The following is a 15926-nucleotide window of genomic DNA, read 5'->3' on the forward strand; positions in this document are numbered from 1 at the left end:
CTACTTTGGGCTGAAAAAATTTATTCAAAGTGATCTAAATTTTGGGGAATATATCCATTATCAAAGGAAAGGGGATAGCTGGGTTAAATGGATCAACCCTGCATTAGGACTTAAATCAAATATTCATCACAGCATCACAATTTCAGTTTTGTAGTGAACCAATGACACTACATTCTGATATCTGGACAGAAGATTGATTGCCAGCCCACTACTGCCTACAACTGGATTCAGAGAGACATTCTGAAGCAGTAGGTAAAAAAGCATAATCAAGAAGTTTATTTTTCAATGTAAACTTGTCACCTTCACATCAGCAGAACCTTGAGTACCTTGTCTCATCATGCTTTTAGTAAATCAATTTGGGTTTTTCTTCACTCACATGCTTTTGTCAAGTCTCCTTCAAAAAAAAAAGAAACTCCTTGAATCTCCTTTTATTAAGCAGGTTATGTATAAAGGATGGCAGGATGCATTTTGAGAAGTTACTCTTAGTACTCTTGTGGATAGAAATGTTCGTACCTGCAGATTTAAAAAATGTACGCCTTTACTTTAGCCAGATAGTCGTCTCTCTTTGTCCAGTCATAGAAGGCATGTTAGCTAATAGCCAATAACAAGGCTCTTTGCTAGTTTTTTATTTTTTATTTTTTTTGGAAGAGGAGTTGACACATCCCTTGGAAGTGCACCAAAATTCAGGCGACGGACACTCAATCCTTTGTATCTCTTACTTTGTAGGATATCCATTTCCACCTGACTAGCTGCAGATCCAATCAGCTTGCAGGACAAAACTTGATCAAATGTCAGAGTTAAAGCCACTGAGTCACCATTAACTAACCATCAAGTGTCATTTCAGCTGCTGAAAACATCTGAAAGGCAAAATGTAATGTGATACATTTGTGATATGTCACAGCTCAGAAATGTGAATGTGAATTATGCTGTGACACTAATACATCAGTGGCTCCATTTACAGATTAAGTGAGGACGTTTAATAGTTTGATAGGATAGAAAGCTCTCAATCAGCGTATGCATTGCCATTTAGTGTGCTTGACGAGCAAACATATGTCTGTTTACTAGTCACTTCATGCTCCATGCTCCTCATTATTTCCAGGGGAAGTCTCCCACTGCCATCAACACATTTAGTGCATCCTCCCATAAACTATCAGCAAGGCCACAGCGATGCGAGGCGGCCATATTTACAGCCCTGAAAGAAATTGGAGGTTAACAATGAGGCCTGGCTGCTGCAGTTTATAGGGTGTTGTAAAATTGCCACTATGATTAAAATTCTCTGTCAGGTGAAAGACAATCGGCAGCCCTTTCTCTTGGGATGCTATCTTCACACTCTCATCCTCGCCCTCTCACCCTGTTATGTCAGTGGCCTTATTTGAAAAGGTGTCTTTTTTTTTCTGCCCCTTTGACATTCCGGACAAAAGTTTTAGAAGTGGACTTATTGCACAAGTGGCATCCAACCAGATGGAATAGACCCTGTCCACATGGACATGGACTCTGTACGTTTTTGATAACAATTAAGAAAAAATGTGCACCCACATGACAGGATGTAGCACCACAAAAAATGCTGTATTAGTAGGCATGCCGGGCCAATTGATGTCACATTAACACAGCGAATGATGCAAAACACACCAAACACTGAACTCTGCTATGTTTGTAATTTGTGAGAGTGAGGCGCATGCAGGTTACACAGTTTTCAGAAAAAGACAGATTGCAAGTAAACACTGAAACATGAAGCCGTCGTTTTGAAATGTATCCACTCTGGGACCCGTTTTCAAAATGGTCTTTCTGGTCCTGGTAGGTGCATAGCTTAAATGACGAAAATACGTTTAGGGATATATTGCGTCCTCTCTTTCTGTGGGTGGGAATTACAAAATGTGTGCAGAGGCAGTACGCATGCCTCGGTACTTGATTTTGCACAGGTGTGGCTATGGAAGTGATTGTAAATCCTCAATGCAATAATTTTAAAGGGGAAGCAAATACCTGTCACATTTTATTTCAGATTTTTTTTGTCTTTTCTTGGGAATTTTTGTTTTTGCTGAAAGATCTTTATTACTATTTTGGGTAATGTGGCAGTAGTGCACACCGGAGCAAACCTGCATTTAAAATATTTAAAAGAAATTCTTAAATTATCAAAACCCTTAAATAAAGAGACAGAATACGGAAAACAATAAAATTACTAATACCAACACAAATTGTCCTAAGCCTAATTAGGTCAGTATTAGTTGTTTTTTTTTTTAATATAATGTAACTACTGTTACTATTGCTCCATCCCTATTGATTATTGATATTTATTTACAGAAGAAATACTTTTTGTTTCATTTATTTATTTCAGTTTGTTTGTTGCTGGGTTAATTGGGTCTATCTGGTGTCTCTCTTCAGAAGGGTGGAGCAGAAAAGGAGACCAGTGCACCAGGAGCAGTTAAAAAGCTCCTGGAGCATACCATGTCAACTAAGAGGGGCAAAGCTCCGAAAGTTATATTAAGTTTAATTTAATTTCTTGATTGACCTTAAGATTAGTTTGTTTCTAATTTGCATGCATGTAAATATTTATTTGTACCATTTATTTTGTGTTGGGTCTGTGTAAATTATTTCTTGTTTGTTTGTCACTCCTTCACCTGGTGTGGGTGGAATTGGCCAAAGGATAAAGCCGGCTTCTTTGTTTCGCCGTTCAAAATGGGTGTCGGTGTAATGGTGACCTGCAGCACCAAATAAATCTACTCCAACTATATTTTCTTGCCTTGCCTCACCTCCTTTCGATGCAGTGCCTTCGTCGGTCGAAGTGACAGTTACCCTTTTATAATTTGAGACTCCAAATTGGACTTAAGTTGCAATCACATTTAGACTGCATGGATGCATATCTAAAAATATACAGCCATCATAAAATTCTGCATAATTGGATTTCCTTTTTGGCATTACTCAGTGAAAAGTAAAAAAAAAAAAAAGTTCCACAAGTTAAATGTCAATATTTCTTTTTCTTTAATGCAACATATTGAGTCCGAGTTGTTTTTAGGTGTGCTTCTTCCCGCTTGAGTTTTTTTTTAAAGCCTTTTTCATCCACAGCTTTTCTCTTCCGCCTCCATTGTTTTTTCCTGTCATCAGGGTTAGACCTATAGAAGCAACCTGAGCAACATGCAGCTGTCAGGTGAAGAGCAGAATGCAGAGCAAAGAATAAATCTAATCCATAATTAACAACAGATCCACACACACAAACATACTCTCTCGTATCACCATAAACATATGAATATGTATGCACCAAATGGCGTAAGGACAAAATGCACACCTTGCATTAAATGGCCTAAATGCCAAACTGTCAGCCTGTCAGAAAATAACTGGAAACCACCTGGAGGGTCTGATGGGGGTGGTACACACACAAACAACCACAGCACACACACACACACACATTCACTCAAAGCAGCTTCTGTAATTGCCAAGCATGACACACACACTGTCAACTACTTAAGCTGCAATTTTAGCAATCTGCAGATAAAGAAAGAAAAGGTGCAGAACAAACATTTGCCATCTTTTCACTGAAGCAGAGCGGAGCACAATTACCTCCTCTGGAAAAAGGACGAACTCTTCAGCTTCTTACCTGTCATTAACTCAGATTTTTTCTTGTTCCTTCTACCGAATCATGTCCTTCCTTTTGTTTGCCTTGTCCATGCACTCTCACCAATCTTTATTTACTTCTTGCTAAACATTATCAGTGTCTCTTCCATAGAGCCACAACCTTTTTCTGTACCTCCAACAACAAACAAACAAAAGAAGTGCAGCATGCGCGTTCCAACACTTTTATCTGAAATTCGCAGCCTTGCTCACACTGAGGTGTTGCAGGTCTTCCCGTGTGTGTTTAATTAATTTTTAACAGAGCTGGGTACAGCAATATCTTTCTCCCAAGCACGAGAGGGCCTTTGTACTGAGTGTCCCCGCTGTCTGAGCCTGACTGCCCCATGCTGTGTGATTGCAATGAGGTCGTTTCAGTTTTTCCCGGACTATTATCTTCACTGAGAACCACCTTGAGGGATTTTCTGTTTGTTTTTCTCTAAGGCGTTTTACTTTCATTGTCACGGATTTCTAAAAACGGGAGATAGCGTACGTTTTTTGGCGGAGCACAATAGATTTGTTTAACAAAAGGAGTAAACAAGAGAAAGGAGATTCCATGCACCACAGTCCATCATAAAGCGTACAAACCCTTCTGGCTTTTTCTGCGACATACATTTACACTGAAGACACATAACTTCAAATATCGGAAGATTTGTCAAAGATCTTCAAAAACATTCAGAATATTTTTCAAAAGAGATGTTGAAGGTGAGAGTGACAAAAGCATACCGAAATGATAAAGTTCATACTGCAAATATATATTTGATGCAAGTACAGGTGTACAATCTTGCTCAAACGTTGTCTGAGAGTGACAGGGGACTATGAGGTTTGTCAAATTTCTAAATTAGTTCATGACCTATTTTTTCTAAATTAGGTCATAATTAATATTAAGCTAATCAGGTATTGATGTTTAATTGATTCACAATCACTTGAGTGATCAATCACTCTATTATAATTTCTGTATTTTGTTGAGGAACTTTGATTCAGAGTTACAACTCTAATGTTAACTTTAACTGGTATTCATCTTTATTACATCTAGTGTTACATGCTTTTCCATCTATCAGACAAAAAAAAACATGAGCTTAAGTTCTTTGACCTTTGAAAAAAATATAATATAATTACATAATTACATTGCCACAGAAGCAGCTTCAAGACAGAATGAAACATCATCTTTAGCATCAAATGAGAAGCAATGATGTGGAGAAAAGATAAAAAAAAAACAAAAAAAAACAACTTGGGCAAACACAAACAGATGCATGAACAGAGTGACTAAGAGGTCAAGAACTGCAGGAACAAAGAGCCTCTAAATGGGCACATTAATTATAGATGAAGAGAGATGCTTTTATAGAGCTGAACACAAAAATCTTAAGGGTATGCCTTGTTAACATGCACGCACACACAGACACATGCACTCATCAAATGAAAGTACAATGTTTGCACAAAACGCTTCCAAATGAAACACTCTTATCCATATTCATAGTGTCCAAGAGAATTCTGCATAGACCGTAAATTGAAATAAGCACCTTCTGCAATGCATCGCTTCTTCTGATTCCAGTAAAATTATGATGATGACTTAGTGTGTGTTTACTGCAGAACGATGACTACAAAACATTTGAGCTGTCATCATTCTAAGCTGGCGAAATCTATCACTTGCAATTTAGCGAACACATGACAAAATAAAATGCAAATCAATTTCCTAAAGATTCCGCTACAAACTTTCTGACACATTTTAGCGACTTTAGCAAAGTGCTTACAGAGCAGCCGAATATTTGAGCCTCAGGGCACAAGCCTGATTCATTTACAGCGCAGATTTCATTTGAGTTCTACAGAGAAGCTTTAACACCATCAAGCAGGTTTAAAGTTTGGAGGCAGGTTATTGAAAAGAAAAAAAAAAAAAAAAAACTGCCAGCTTTCCTTCACGACTCTTATCTTGCCAAGCACATTTCCTAAAGCTCTTGCTTAAATCAATTCTGAAGACGACTGCATTTTATGAAATAAGATATATCGCCGCTTCCTCTCTCAGTTGGTCTCCACTGCAAGTCAACAGCTGCGTCGCAAAATCGTAACTATTTGGAATTGATGTTGAACCTTCTTGCGATCTTTAAATCCTGCAGCTACTGCCTGTATGTTCTAGGAGTTATAACTGATCTTTTTTTTTTTTTTTTTTTACAATGTCGGGTCCAGGAGCGACAGTGGTAAGTTAATGTAAAATAACCTTTGGAATCACCCGATTTTCTTTTCTGATCTGGTTAAAATACACAGAGAATAAATGTGCTAAAATACACAAACAATTCTAAACTAAAATCAGCTAATTTAAAATGCAGACAGGCTATAACAGCTATACTGACCACCTTTCTTGTGTAAAATTATCAAGGAGAGTATTGAGTATATTATCGCCAAGGCCATTTCTTCATGCTTCATTTAGTTGCATGTGCTCATTTTTGTCTGCCGATCAAATCAGTGCAGAGACTCTGCGGCAGGCAGCCAACCGTGTCCATGCAGACGCTTGCACAACCGTGGAAAATGCTCCATAAAAGGAACCAAAGGAAATCAGCCTGGTAAAGTAGCGTTGTTGTTCTGTTTATTTTGTTAAAACTGAATCAAATGTGACTCACTTTGATTAATATGTTTTTCTTATGGCATTCTTTTTCTTTTCTTTGTTTGCAATGAGCCCAACAGCCTCAGTGAGATTTCGCATCTCAGTCACTTAACTTTATATCAGCTACAGCCGACTATATTCAGTCTTTTGAATTTGTGATTCTGTACGTTTTGATATGACAACAGTGATACATTGTGACCCGTTTACTACAATTTGAGTCATTTTTACTACCTTCACACCTACGTAACTAATACAGACATTAAAGACAAAAATATAGAGTGAATGTTTAATAACTACAAACCATCTTCCTTCACATCCTAATTCTTTCATACCTCAAGGTGTTTTGATGACACCAGAGGGAAGAGGAAACATTCAGGTAGACTGCCTGTCAACATGAGTGGCAAGAGATCTGATATCATCTTTGATAAGAAATCAATAATAAATTGCCCTTCCGAGCCTGTGATGATGAATGAGTGTAAAATTATTTTTTTTTCCTTTACTATAAAGAAAAGTTAAACTCCGGAACAAAAGATTTAAGATGAACCAAAACATGTTTGTCTGTTTTGAATACAAGCATGTCTAAATCTACTTTGAAAGACACATACTTCTATTGGCGTCAGGGGAGAGAAATAAGTATTGCATTTATTGCCAAGTTAAGATGAATATTGGCTTTTGCAAGAGCATCTTAACATCTAATGAAAGTAACAGTACAGAGAGCAAAGGAACCTCTGTGCTGTTACTTTCAGTAGTATATACCTCTACAGTTTTAACAGCTAAATATCTTTAATAGCAGTAGGATAGCACACATTGTATTTCTTCTTTAAATAAAATAAAAATCATAATTAGAATTTGAATTAATTTTTCCAATTGGAAAAAAAAAATCAATGATGGGAAATAATTGTCTCTCCCAGTCATAACTGCCACAACCATGGCACCTTTAGCCTTTACCTCTCCTTCATAACAAGCAAATGGGTCATTCGCAAAAAAATATATTTTTTAATTTCTTATTGGTTAGCACTAGTCTGCTTATCTTGTAAAACATATTTTAGATCAACAACGGGGGGAACAGCTTACTATAGCAATACTGGGAATGCTACATGGTGAGATTTCCTTTTTAAAATTGAATACCTTCCTCTGATTAGCATATGTGCACCACAAGTCCTTTGGTCTGAACCAGAATCACATGCAAAGTCTGTAACTTCAAGCCGTCACATAGCAGCACCAGAATCGCATGCAACGACCTTGATGATGACATTCCTTTTTATACGGTTGTATAGACAATTGTATGTCCTTGAATAATAAGATGTGAATCATAATATTGTAAAAGCAGGTTTGTAGCATTAAAGTTGTTCAGCAGGGAGTCAAGTCTCAAAATTGTTATCAAAGGTGAACCAATCAGGCTTTTCAAGCCCAGTACTTATTCCCATTGTCTTAGATGTTGGCTCTGCATAACCAAAGTTTTTTTGTCCCCAAAGCGTTGTAATGCATAAGAAAACAATTATGCTGCTGGTTCTCATAAAGAGGTAGAAGTTTTAAATCTCAAAGCAATGCGGGGAACACACGATCTTTTCCAGTGCATGCTCTTAGGTGATGCACTCATACAAAACATGGAAAAAGTTCTCAGATTTGATTCAGTTAGTGAACTGAAATACAAAATCTGGTTCTTCCCCTGTCAATCACTGACTACAAATCAGTGGTTGACAGGAGAATAAGGAAAAATTTGCCAATTAATTTATGCGTCTCTAATGACATGCAATGTGTCTATACCCCGTGTTTTAAATGCCTGATTGTGTTCACGCCAACAGTGTTGCACCAATCTAAAAATCAAAATTTCAAACTCTTGATTTAAAACTATAACAGGAGTGAAAGCTCGGAGGTTTGACTGCACAGCGCGCTCAAAATGTAATTTACGCTGTGGCCTCCCCGTGCAGGAAATATCATTAAAATTCACAGCAGTTGGTGAGAACAAGAGGCTAAACTGTAAGATTTGCTTCAGGTCAAAAAAAAAAGAAAATGCCTAAAATAAAACAATCTCGCAAATGTTTTATCTTTTATTTTCATGTGCCATGATATAATAGCTTTAAATCCAATTGAAAGAAGGTGTAATTTGAGACACTGTTAAGGTAATGCAAAAGTTGCTGAACGAACAGGATCAGAGGTCTTCTCGGAGGGTGATTATTAAAGAGCACAAATATGATTCCTTCTGCCATGAGGTGCTTCTCTACACACAGATGGAAAAAACCTTGCTGCTGCCGGTTAGTCAGAGAGATGTGGGTGGTGTGGTGAATATGCATTAAGACAGGGACATCTCTCTGATAGTTTCAGCGTGAGGGAACAAAACAAAATTTTGCAAGAGAGAGACTCACTGCCGCCTCGTCCTCCCTACTGTCACTGGTGTCCTCGCTCTTGTGGTGTCCGGCTGAGGAGCGAGTGTCCCTCTTTCGGCTGGCGTCCGTCCCGTCCGTCTGTCTCTCTCCATCTGGACAGGAAAAAGCAAACATTAAACTGTTCAGTCAGCCAGCGATCATCATTATCTTGACAAATTTTATTGCCTTTGTTATCCTCATGATTAAAATCAACATCTTCATTTTAATCACTGGCATTAATTGGGGACATTTCCCTCCTAATCTCAGTCACGTTTATTGACATCAGTACATTTAAAATTACAAACATCACTGTTTCCATCTATACCATGGTCAAAAATCAATTTCTTCCCAGTTATCAGACAGAAATTGATATTTTCAAACAAAATAATAATAAGGTGGATTGGTTTGTGTGATTGCAATTAGAGAACAAAGCAACAGAGGAAAGTAAAAATAATAGTCTAGAGACAAAATGTGAGGAGGAGGAAGGGTAATATAAAAAGGAAGTTTTCAACAAATAACGTCCCATGCAATGAAACTAGAGTGTTGTTCTGTCACAGATGGAATATGATGGTTTTGATGCATAATGGTGACAATTGCCTTGGCTGGAAGTAAACAAACAATACTTATTCCGTAGAATACTTATTCTATGCATGCTCTTGAAAGTGTGTTTTTTTTTTGTTGTCAGAGCATCGGTAAAAAAAAAAAAAAAAAAAAGCAAATGATCTCTCTGTTCTGCCAGCAAACACAGACACACAGTTATGGTTGGTCAAATCGATACAGGATTTGCAGCAACTTATGAGGGTCTGGTTTTACTGAGCAACAAGAACCAAACATGTCCCCATAAGACTTGCTGTAAACATTTGCAGCGCATATAAAAGAGGGAGAGTCTATTCCCCTATTTGACTTCATTTGATCCCATTTGGCTGACATGGCTCAGGAATGCACAACACTGTCGCTGCAAGGAAGGGATGCAATAAAAGATGGCGCCTGTGCTCTTGACTCCCTCATAAAAGTGATGGTGACTGAATGTGTGAGGGGTGAGGGTGACTTTGTGCTCTCCTAAAGCTGAATGCATTACAGCACAATTGGTTCATTACTGTCTGCCTGACGGTGGTGGCTGTAGTTTACACACACAAACACACGCCCACGCACGCTTTAAAGAAGAGTGGCTTAGCAGGATCACACACACACACCACACAAATACGCACACAAGGGAAGCGAATGTGATTAAAAGAGAAAATGGAGAGAATGGTTAGCTATAAAGCATAATGAGCACTAATAGTTTTCCAATATGTTCCCTTAACAACAAGTCTGAGTGGGTTGGATTGGATGCAATGATTGAAGAAGGGGTGGAGCTGTGGGGAGACTGTCGAATATTGAAGGACAACCACAGTGTTGTTGATTTTTCTTCCTCACTCAGACACAAAAACAATGAAGCACAGCAGAGACGGTCTAACCAAAGTTGCAAAAAATAATAGTTTGTTGATTACTTCAAGCTACTATTTGAAAATTTCCAGCAAATGCAATCTGCGCTAATGATTTCCTTTCCACATTTGCTTGGAGATCATCTTGCCTGTCCTGCTCTGTTTCCAGACAGCTGTAATCAGATATGCTTTGATCTGAGGAAGAACATTTACAGCTCACAATAAATTACCTATCCATTTTTTTCCCCATCTCTTTCTCTCGAAAAGACATGCGATACTATCAAATAGAAATTAGCAAAATAAATAAATAAAAACACTGAGCAAGTTTAGATTACAAACATGTTTACTATAAGAGTTGGCACTCTGAAAGCTGCCCTAATTAACTTTGGCTCATGAAAGCATTGACTTATGAGGAACTGAAGGAGGTCATGAGTTTTAACTTTATATTTAAATACTCTTTGCCCAAATTATTTTTAGGCCAAGCTGATGTGTGAAGAGTTTCCAGCTTTCACATCATTGCTTTATGCAAATGATGTGGTACTGATAACTTTAAAGTGCGGACATCAAGGCAGTTTTCAAGTAAGTTTAAAGAATTTGTGAGGAGAATTACAGTAGCAGATTCAATTAAAAAGGCCATGGTCTCAAGGTGGAAATGGATGCACTGCTAACTCCCGTGCAGCTTGAGTTGTTGTATTGGTTTGTAACATTTCAAGATGGTATTAAAGATTTCTGAGCCTAACATTTACACTATATTTTATCCTGACACTAAACCTCCTATGCAGGGTGAATTTATCTGTTCACCTCAAGGTGAGAATCTCCAAGTAAAGTCACATTTAAGAAGACAACTGAATTTTTTTAGGCACTTGGTGAGGTGGGTTAGGCAGAGGGATACAAAGGTTGCATTATCCTAAGAGAAGAAGTCAGTTAGCATAAACTAGGACGGACATAGTCAGCAAAAAAAAAAAACAAAAAAAAAATTGTATGACCTTAGTGATGCTCAGTTTATATTATACCTAGCAAATATTCTCCTTATTGGACTCCCACACCAGCCTTTTGATCATCTGGAACTTCTTTCACAAATTTTATCCACATAACTGTTGTAAACTGGCTGTTTTCTCATGTCTAAGTGTCCTCTGCAAACCTGGGGAGTCAGTACTTTAAGACTCAGCCCATCAGGTACAAAAAAAACTATCTCCTATTCAAAGTCATTTCAATTTCTTTTCTTCCCCATTATGGTGTGCAGTACTCTTCATCAACCCTCACTGCTTTAATACATTGGCTGGCTACTATTTGATTGGTGATTCACTATTTGTTAACTATTTATGTTGACAAGAACCTGCCATCTTCATTAGGTACATAAAATGTACCTAATGAAGTGGCCAGTGAGGGCATCACCTCCTTTTAGGTGAGGACTACATTAAACAAAACCCCAAAACTTAATTTCAAGCACACTTGAGAATAAGATACAGCTTTTAGCTCTTAACATCTCTAAAAATCACTACCTGAACAGCAGCCAGGTGTCAAAGAGTGAAGGATCAATAAAAGCAGGATGCATTCAATTGATCATTCAGACATGACATATTCTTCAAATATGGAGCAAATATTTATGAATTCTCCCATTGTGTTAGAATATTTTGTCGAACACGATCTTTAGTCTGTGCACTTATCCAGGGTTGTAGAAAACTAAACTTAATTCACCGTAACAGAAAATGTTCTCTGATTTGTTCACTCAAGTTTTTCAACAGTCCCAAAAAAATCTGAAAAAGCTTGCCAATTTTGTTGTTTATGTATTTGTGTATGTTAATGTGAGCATACTGGAACATGCATCAAGACTCTCGATTTGTTTATGTGTTTATCTGTTCACACATATGAAAATGGGAATTAAGTTTGGATTTGCTCTTGTGTAGCTTTTCAGACGTCTTTGTTGCTGCAGCCACATATTTCTTATATTCCTTGTTTAGTACGTTTGCCTTCATTGAAGCTGCAATGCATGACTTCCATTCGTAGTTTATTGAAACCAAGTTTCAAAGAAAAGGACGCATGCAAAGACATCTCACATGCTCTCTGCAGCAAGCTCAAAGTCAGTGCCTGCTCTGTGACTTCCTCAAGTCTTTGTACTACCTTTAATGAAGTAATGAAGAGTGGACTGGCAGGTTAATGGAAGCCAATTGACTACAAGCTCTGCCACCAGCGGGAAATCACGCAGCATACTAATGATTAAAGAGTCACCTGTCTTATGTTCTGCTTAATCAGTTCATGGCCTCCAGTTCTAAACCAGCAGAAATATTTAATGTGCAGATGAAGTGACTGAGTGCAACTTCTTCAACTTTGAGAGGACACAGGCGAGCTCACCGTTTTAAGCTTTTTGTACATTGCATCACAGAGGCCACAACTCAGGGGAGTTTTATATAAAAAGTTTACGTGGAGGAGGCATCTTGGCACACAAACATTTAGGAAAAACTTTCTCTCAGGTTCAGCTGTTTTTAAGAAGCGAGTAATGAGCTTGCCTTTCCTGGCATGCCTTTAAAACTACTGGTATTCTAAACTTTAAAGAGTTCACCCGACCGCAGCTGTCAGAGCTCACATTAGAGTTGAGGAGGTGTCAGGTTATATGTATATATGTGTGTAGATCAACGTGCTTGTGTGCATATGCGCACGGCATATGGAAATGCTTGTGTACGTGTGTCTGCAAGAATGACAAGAACACAGAGTTTACTGTGAGGTGGTTTTTCTCTGTTTGCTAAGTGATGAGCAGCAAGGTGATACAGCAGTATGCTAATCACAGAATCAGAGAAGATGCTGCAGCAGAAGCTAAAACTATGGCAAAGAAAGAGAAGAATGGCAGGCAGGAGGTTGTGAAGCATAGCTACACATTTCATATTTAAAGGGGAAAAAGTAACATCTTATAGCACAATCAAGTGACTACATTATGTGTAGTTCTTGTAAAAGTGCTGTATATATCAAACACGACAGCATTTGGTCTTTATGCTCCACTAATCAGGAACTTCCAGAAAACTGCAAAACAGTGAGAACACTGGAGTTCCTTAAAACCAATGCTAAAAACCAACTGGTATACAGTTGCCTTTAATTAATAATAACTGGAACATTGGTCATTATATTTGATGTGTATTTGTATATATGACTTTGATGATGGCATTTGACGAAGTGAAATGTTTATTGCTTACTGCATTGTCTTTTTATGGTGTAAAGAGCTTTAAACTGCCTAGTTGCTAAACTGTGCTACACAAATCAATCTGAGTTTAGAAGTGTAATCTTGCAATACAAAAAGGAATGGTTCATGGCAGGTAGCCATACAGACATTTTTGTGCAAGCAAAACTAATAGGCATTCAGAAAAACCACTTTTTCTGGGATAATTGTTGAGAGTTTGGAGATTCTGGCATGGAATAAGAGGTGTTAAATGCTGTTAAAGGACCATCTGGGGACATGCATTGTAACTAGCCAAGGCCATAAATGTTATAATGTTTAGTATTTGTTTATACTTAACATTTGTCCCCATGCAAATTGACAATAAAAGGTAGGTTTACTGCACCTTCTGCATATAAAAAAATTCAAACGCGGTGTCTCTGAGCGCACTGCAATTGATTCATGCGGAGATACATAAATGAGCATCAATGGGTTTAGTTTGAACACATGTGATGAACCCAAGTCAATAAAAAATTGATAATAACAAGCGGTTGTCCGGAAGCCATCAGGATTTGTTCTTTGGAATAATCCCAGTAAGAGTGATAGAACAGCAAAATAAAAAATAAAAAATCAATCATACTAGCTCACAACATTTAGAGCGCAATGCCAGTTCCTCTTCCTGCAATTGATTTACAAGTGTTGTCTCAAGAGGGTCTCTTATGTGGTCAAATTATGAAACAGAGAACAGAAGAAGCACACATTAAAGTATGTTATTGTTAGTTGTCTAAAAAGGCTTTCAAAAATCTATTTGAAACAAATATTTAATGCTGCCAGCCATCTGTGTTCCTCCATTCCACATGGAGGAACACATTTCAAATGGGTTGAGAATGTGTGGAAAAAGACATTATGAGAATGTCTTTTTTCACACCAGTGATTTTGATTTTTATTGTAGAAATGAATGTGCATGGCTGTGTGTGTTTTTGAAGTAAAATAGAATAGAAATAATATATTTTGTAGCAACAGAAACATGATTTGATATTTAAATTTCAAGTGTTTTTTTATTAGTAAATCCATTCAATAAAAGAGTGATTGTGTCTTTGAATATTAGTAGAAAATTAACCCTAGTTAAAAATGTACATATGTTACCATTCATTTCTGCACATCCCGAAAGAAAATATCTTAGATTAGTTACCAAATTATCTGTTCAATTACTGGCAGTGGGCAACCACAAACAATGCTAAAGTTAGCATACGCTTAATAGCTTCCTATTGGCGTTTAACCACAATTTTGGGTCGGGATCATATGTGATCGTCTCCATCGCTGATACTTAAACTGGTCAAACCTGAGCCGACCCCATGACACTGAAAAGAAATTATTTAACACACACAAGGTTTTGTAAAAAAATAAAGGTTTTACAAAACCTTTATTTTGTTTCTAGGAAGACAAAAATCTTCTAGCATAAACAGAGGAGCAACTGTAAATATCAGATCGAGGTCATCAATGAATCAGCAAACAAGTTTGTAAATCAGTTACACAATCAGTCAGTGAAGGTTTGCTGTTGTCCTCAGCAAACGTGAGGTGTGCTGAATGACTGAGACAATTGCTTTATGACAAAACTTTTCTCTTGCTTGCCTTCCTGAGTACAAAGTGTAAAATCATGCACAAAGTTGTCTGAGCTTCAGTCACAAACTCTCAAGGGGTTTAGCATCAGTACCCAGGTCTTCTGTCTAAGTCCAGCGCCATTTGTTCATTGTGTCTTTATTAATATCTTCCCCTGGCTAAATATGCTTGTGGTACATGCTCAGTGCCAATTCCCAGAATGGAAAGCACCGACCCTGAATGGCGGTGGCAGAAGGAATGAAGTACTGCTGGATCTGAATCAAAGTTTTGATTCAGAAAGACCTGTCCTGTTTTCGGTTGGCTAGTAAGCTTGTCTCATGTGGTTGGGCGTGAATGCTATGCCTCTGTTGGATTCAGAGAAATGTCTCATGAACCTCTATGCAAGCAAGGTTTTATTTTTTTGCCGGCACACCGGAGATTCAGCATAGCCCCACATAAACATTGGTCCTGTATGTATGTGATAATATTTTGGTAGCTAAAAAGATGGACAGTAGCAATATTTCACCAGCTAGTGACAAATAAAACACTAAATGTGTTTCCAAGGTGGTTAAGTTTGTGCAATATTACTCGTGGTTACCACAACCTCTCTTCTCCTAACCTTGAGCAGAATGGTACAGAGTTCACCTTAATTTACTCTTGCATTTTCAGAGCCAGGTCTGAAAGTCAAATGAGAAAGGATAAAGTATGCAAACTTTCACCATGACACAAACATGGACGTCTGATGTTGCTAACTCAAAGCTTAGTAAGGTGAATTTCCTTCTGCAAATTACTGTTGTACTCAGCTGCTCACAGGCGTACCGACCTGTCTGTAAACTTGAGCAAGTTCCTCCATAAGCCCCTGACCTTCCTTATTGCCAAGGTGGGTTTGCGTGCTTAACTGCAGCTGACAGCATGTTTTGCTTTTTTTTTTATTGCACTAAAATCTCTAGAGACCTACTGTTTCTCAGTTGCTGACACAACAACATCTGTATGTGAAACCACCGTATTTCACTCATCGTTAGCATGCCTATGTGTTTTGCCTTTACTCTTGAGAAATGTGCTTACCAAAGACCCTCTTGGCTCTTCTTACAGTAATATTGTCCAGATATAAATAAATAATTGATGTCTTTTTTGGGAAGGCTTTTCCACAAATGAGCTTGGCAATTGCGGATTTAATTGTTTAGTGAAGGACATTA

At 37.8% G+C, this 15926-nt stretch overlaps 1 protein-coding gene across 1 annotated transcript in view; it reads right to left on the reverse strand.

Moving 5' to 3' along the window:
- b4galnt4a (beta-1,4-N-acetyl-galactosaminyl transferase 4a) overlaps nt 1-15926 on the reverse strand; it is a 137778-nt gene that overhangs the window by 81508 nt on the left and 40344 nt on the right. Inside the window, exon 2 of the mRNA XM_044124206.1 lies at nt 8563-8675. Coding sequence (XP_043980141.1) covers nt 8563-8675 — 113 coding nt within the window. The remainder of the gene's footprint in view (nt 1-8562; nt 8676-15926) is intronic.

This window comes from Gambusia affinis, linkage group LG08 (genome assembly GCF_019740435.1).
Source record: "Gambusia affinis linkage group LG08, SWU_Gaff_1.0, whole genome shotgun sequence".
Lineage (NCBI taxonomy): Eukaryota > Metazoa > Chordata > Actinopteri > Cyprinodontiformes > Poeciliidae > Gambusia > Gambusia affinis.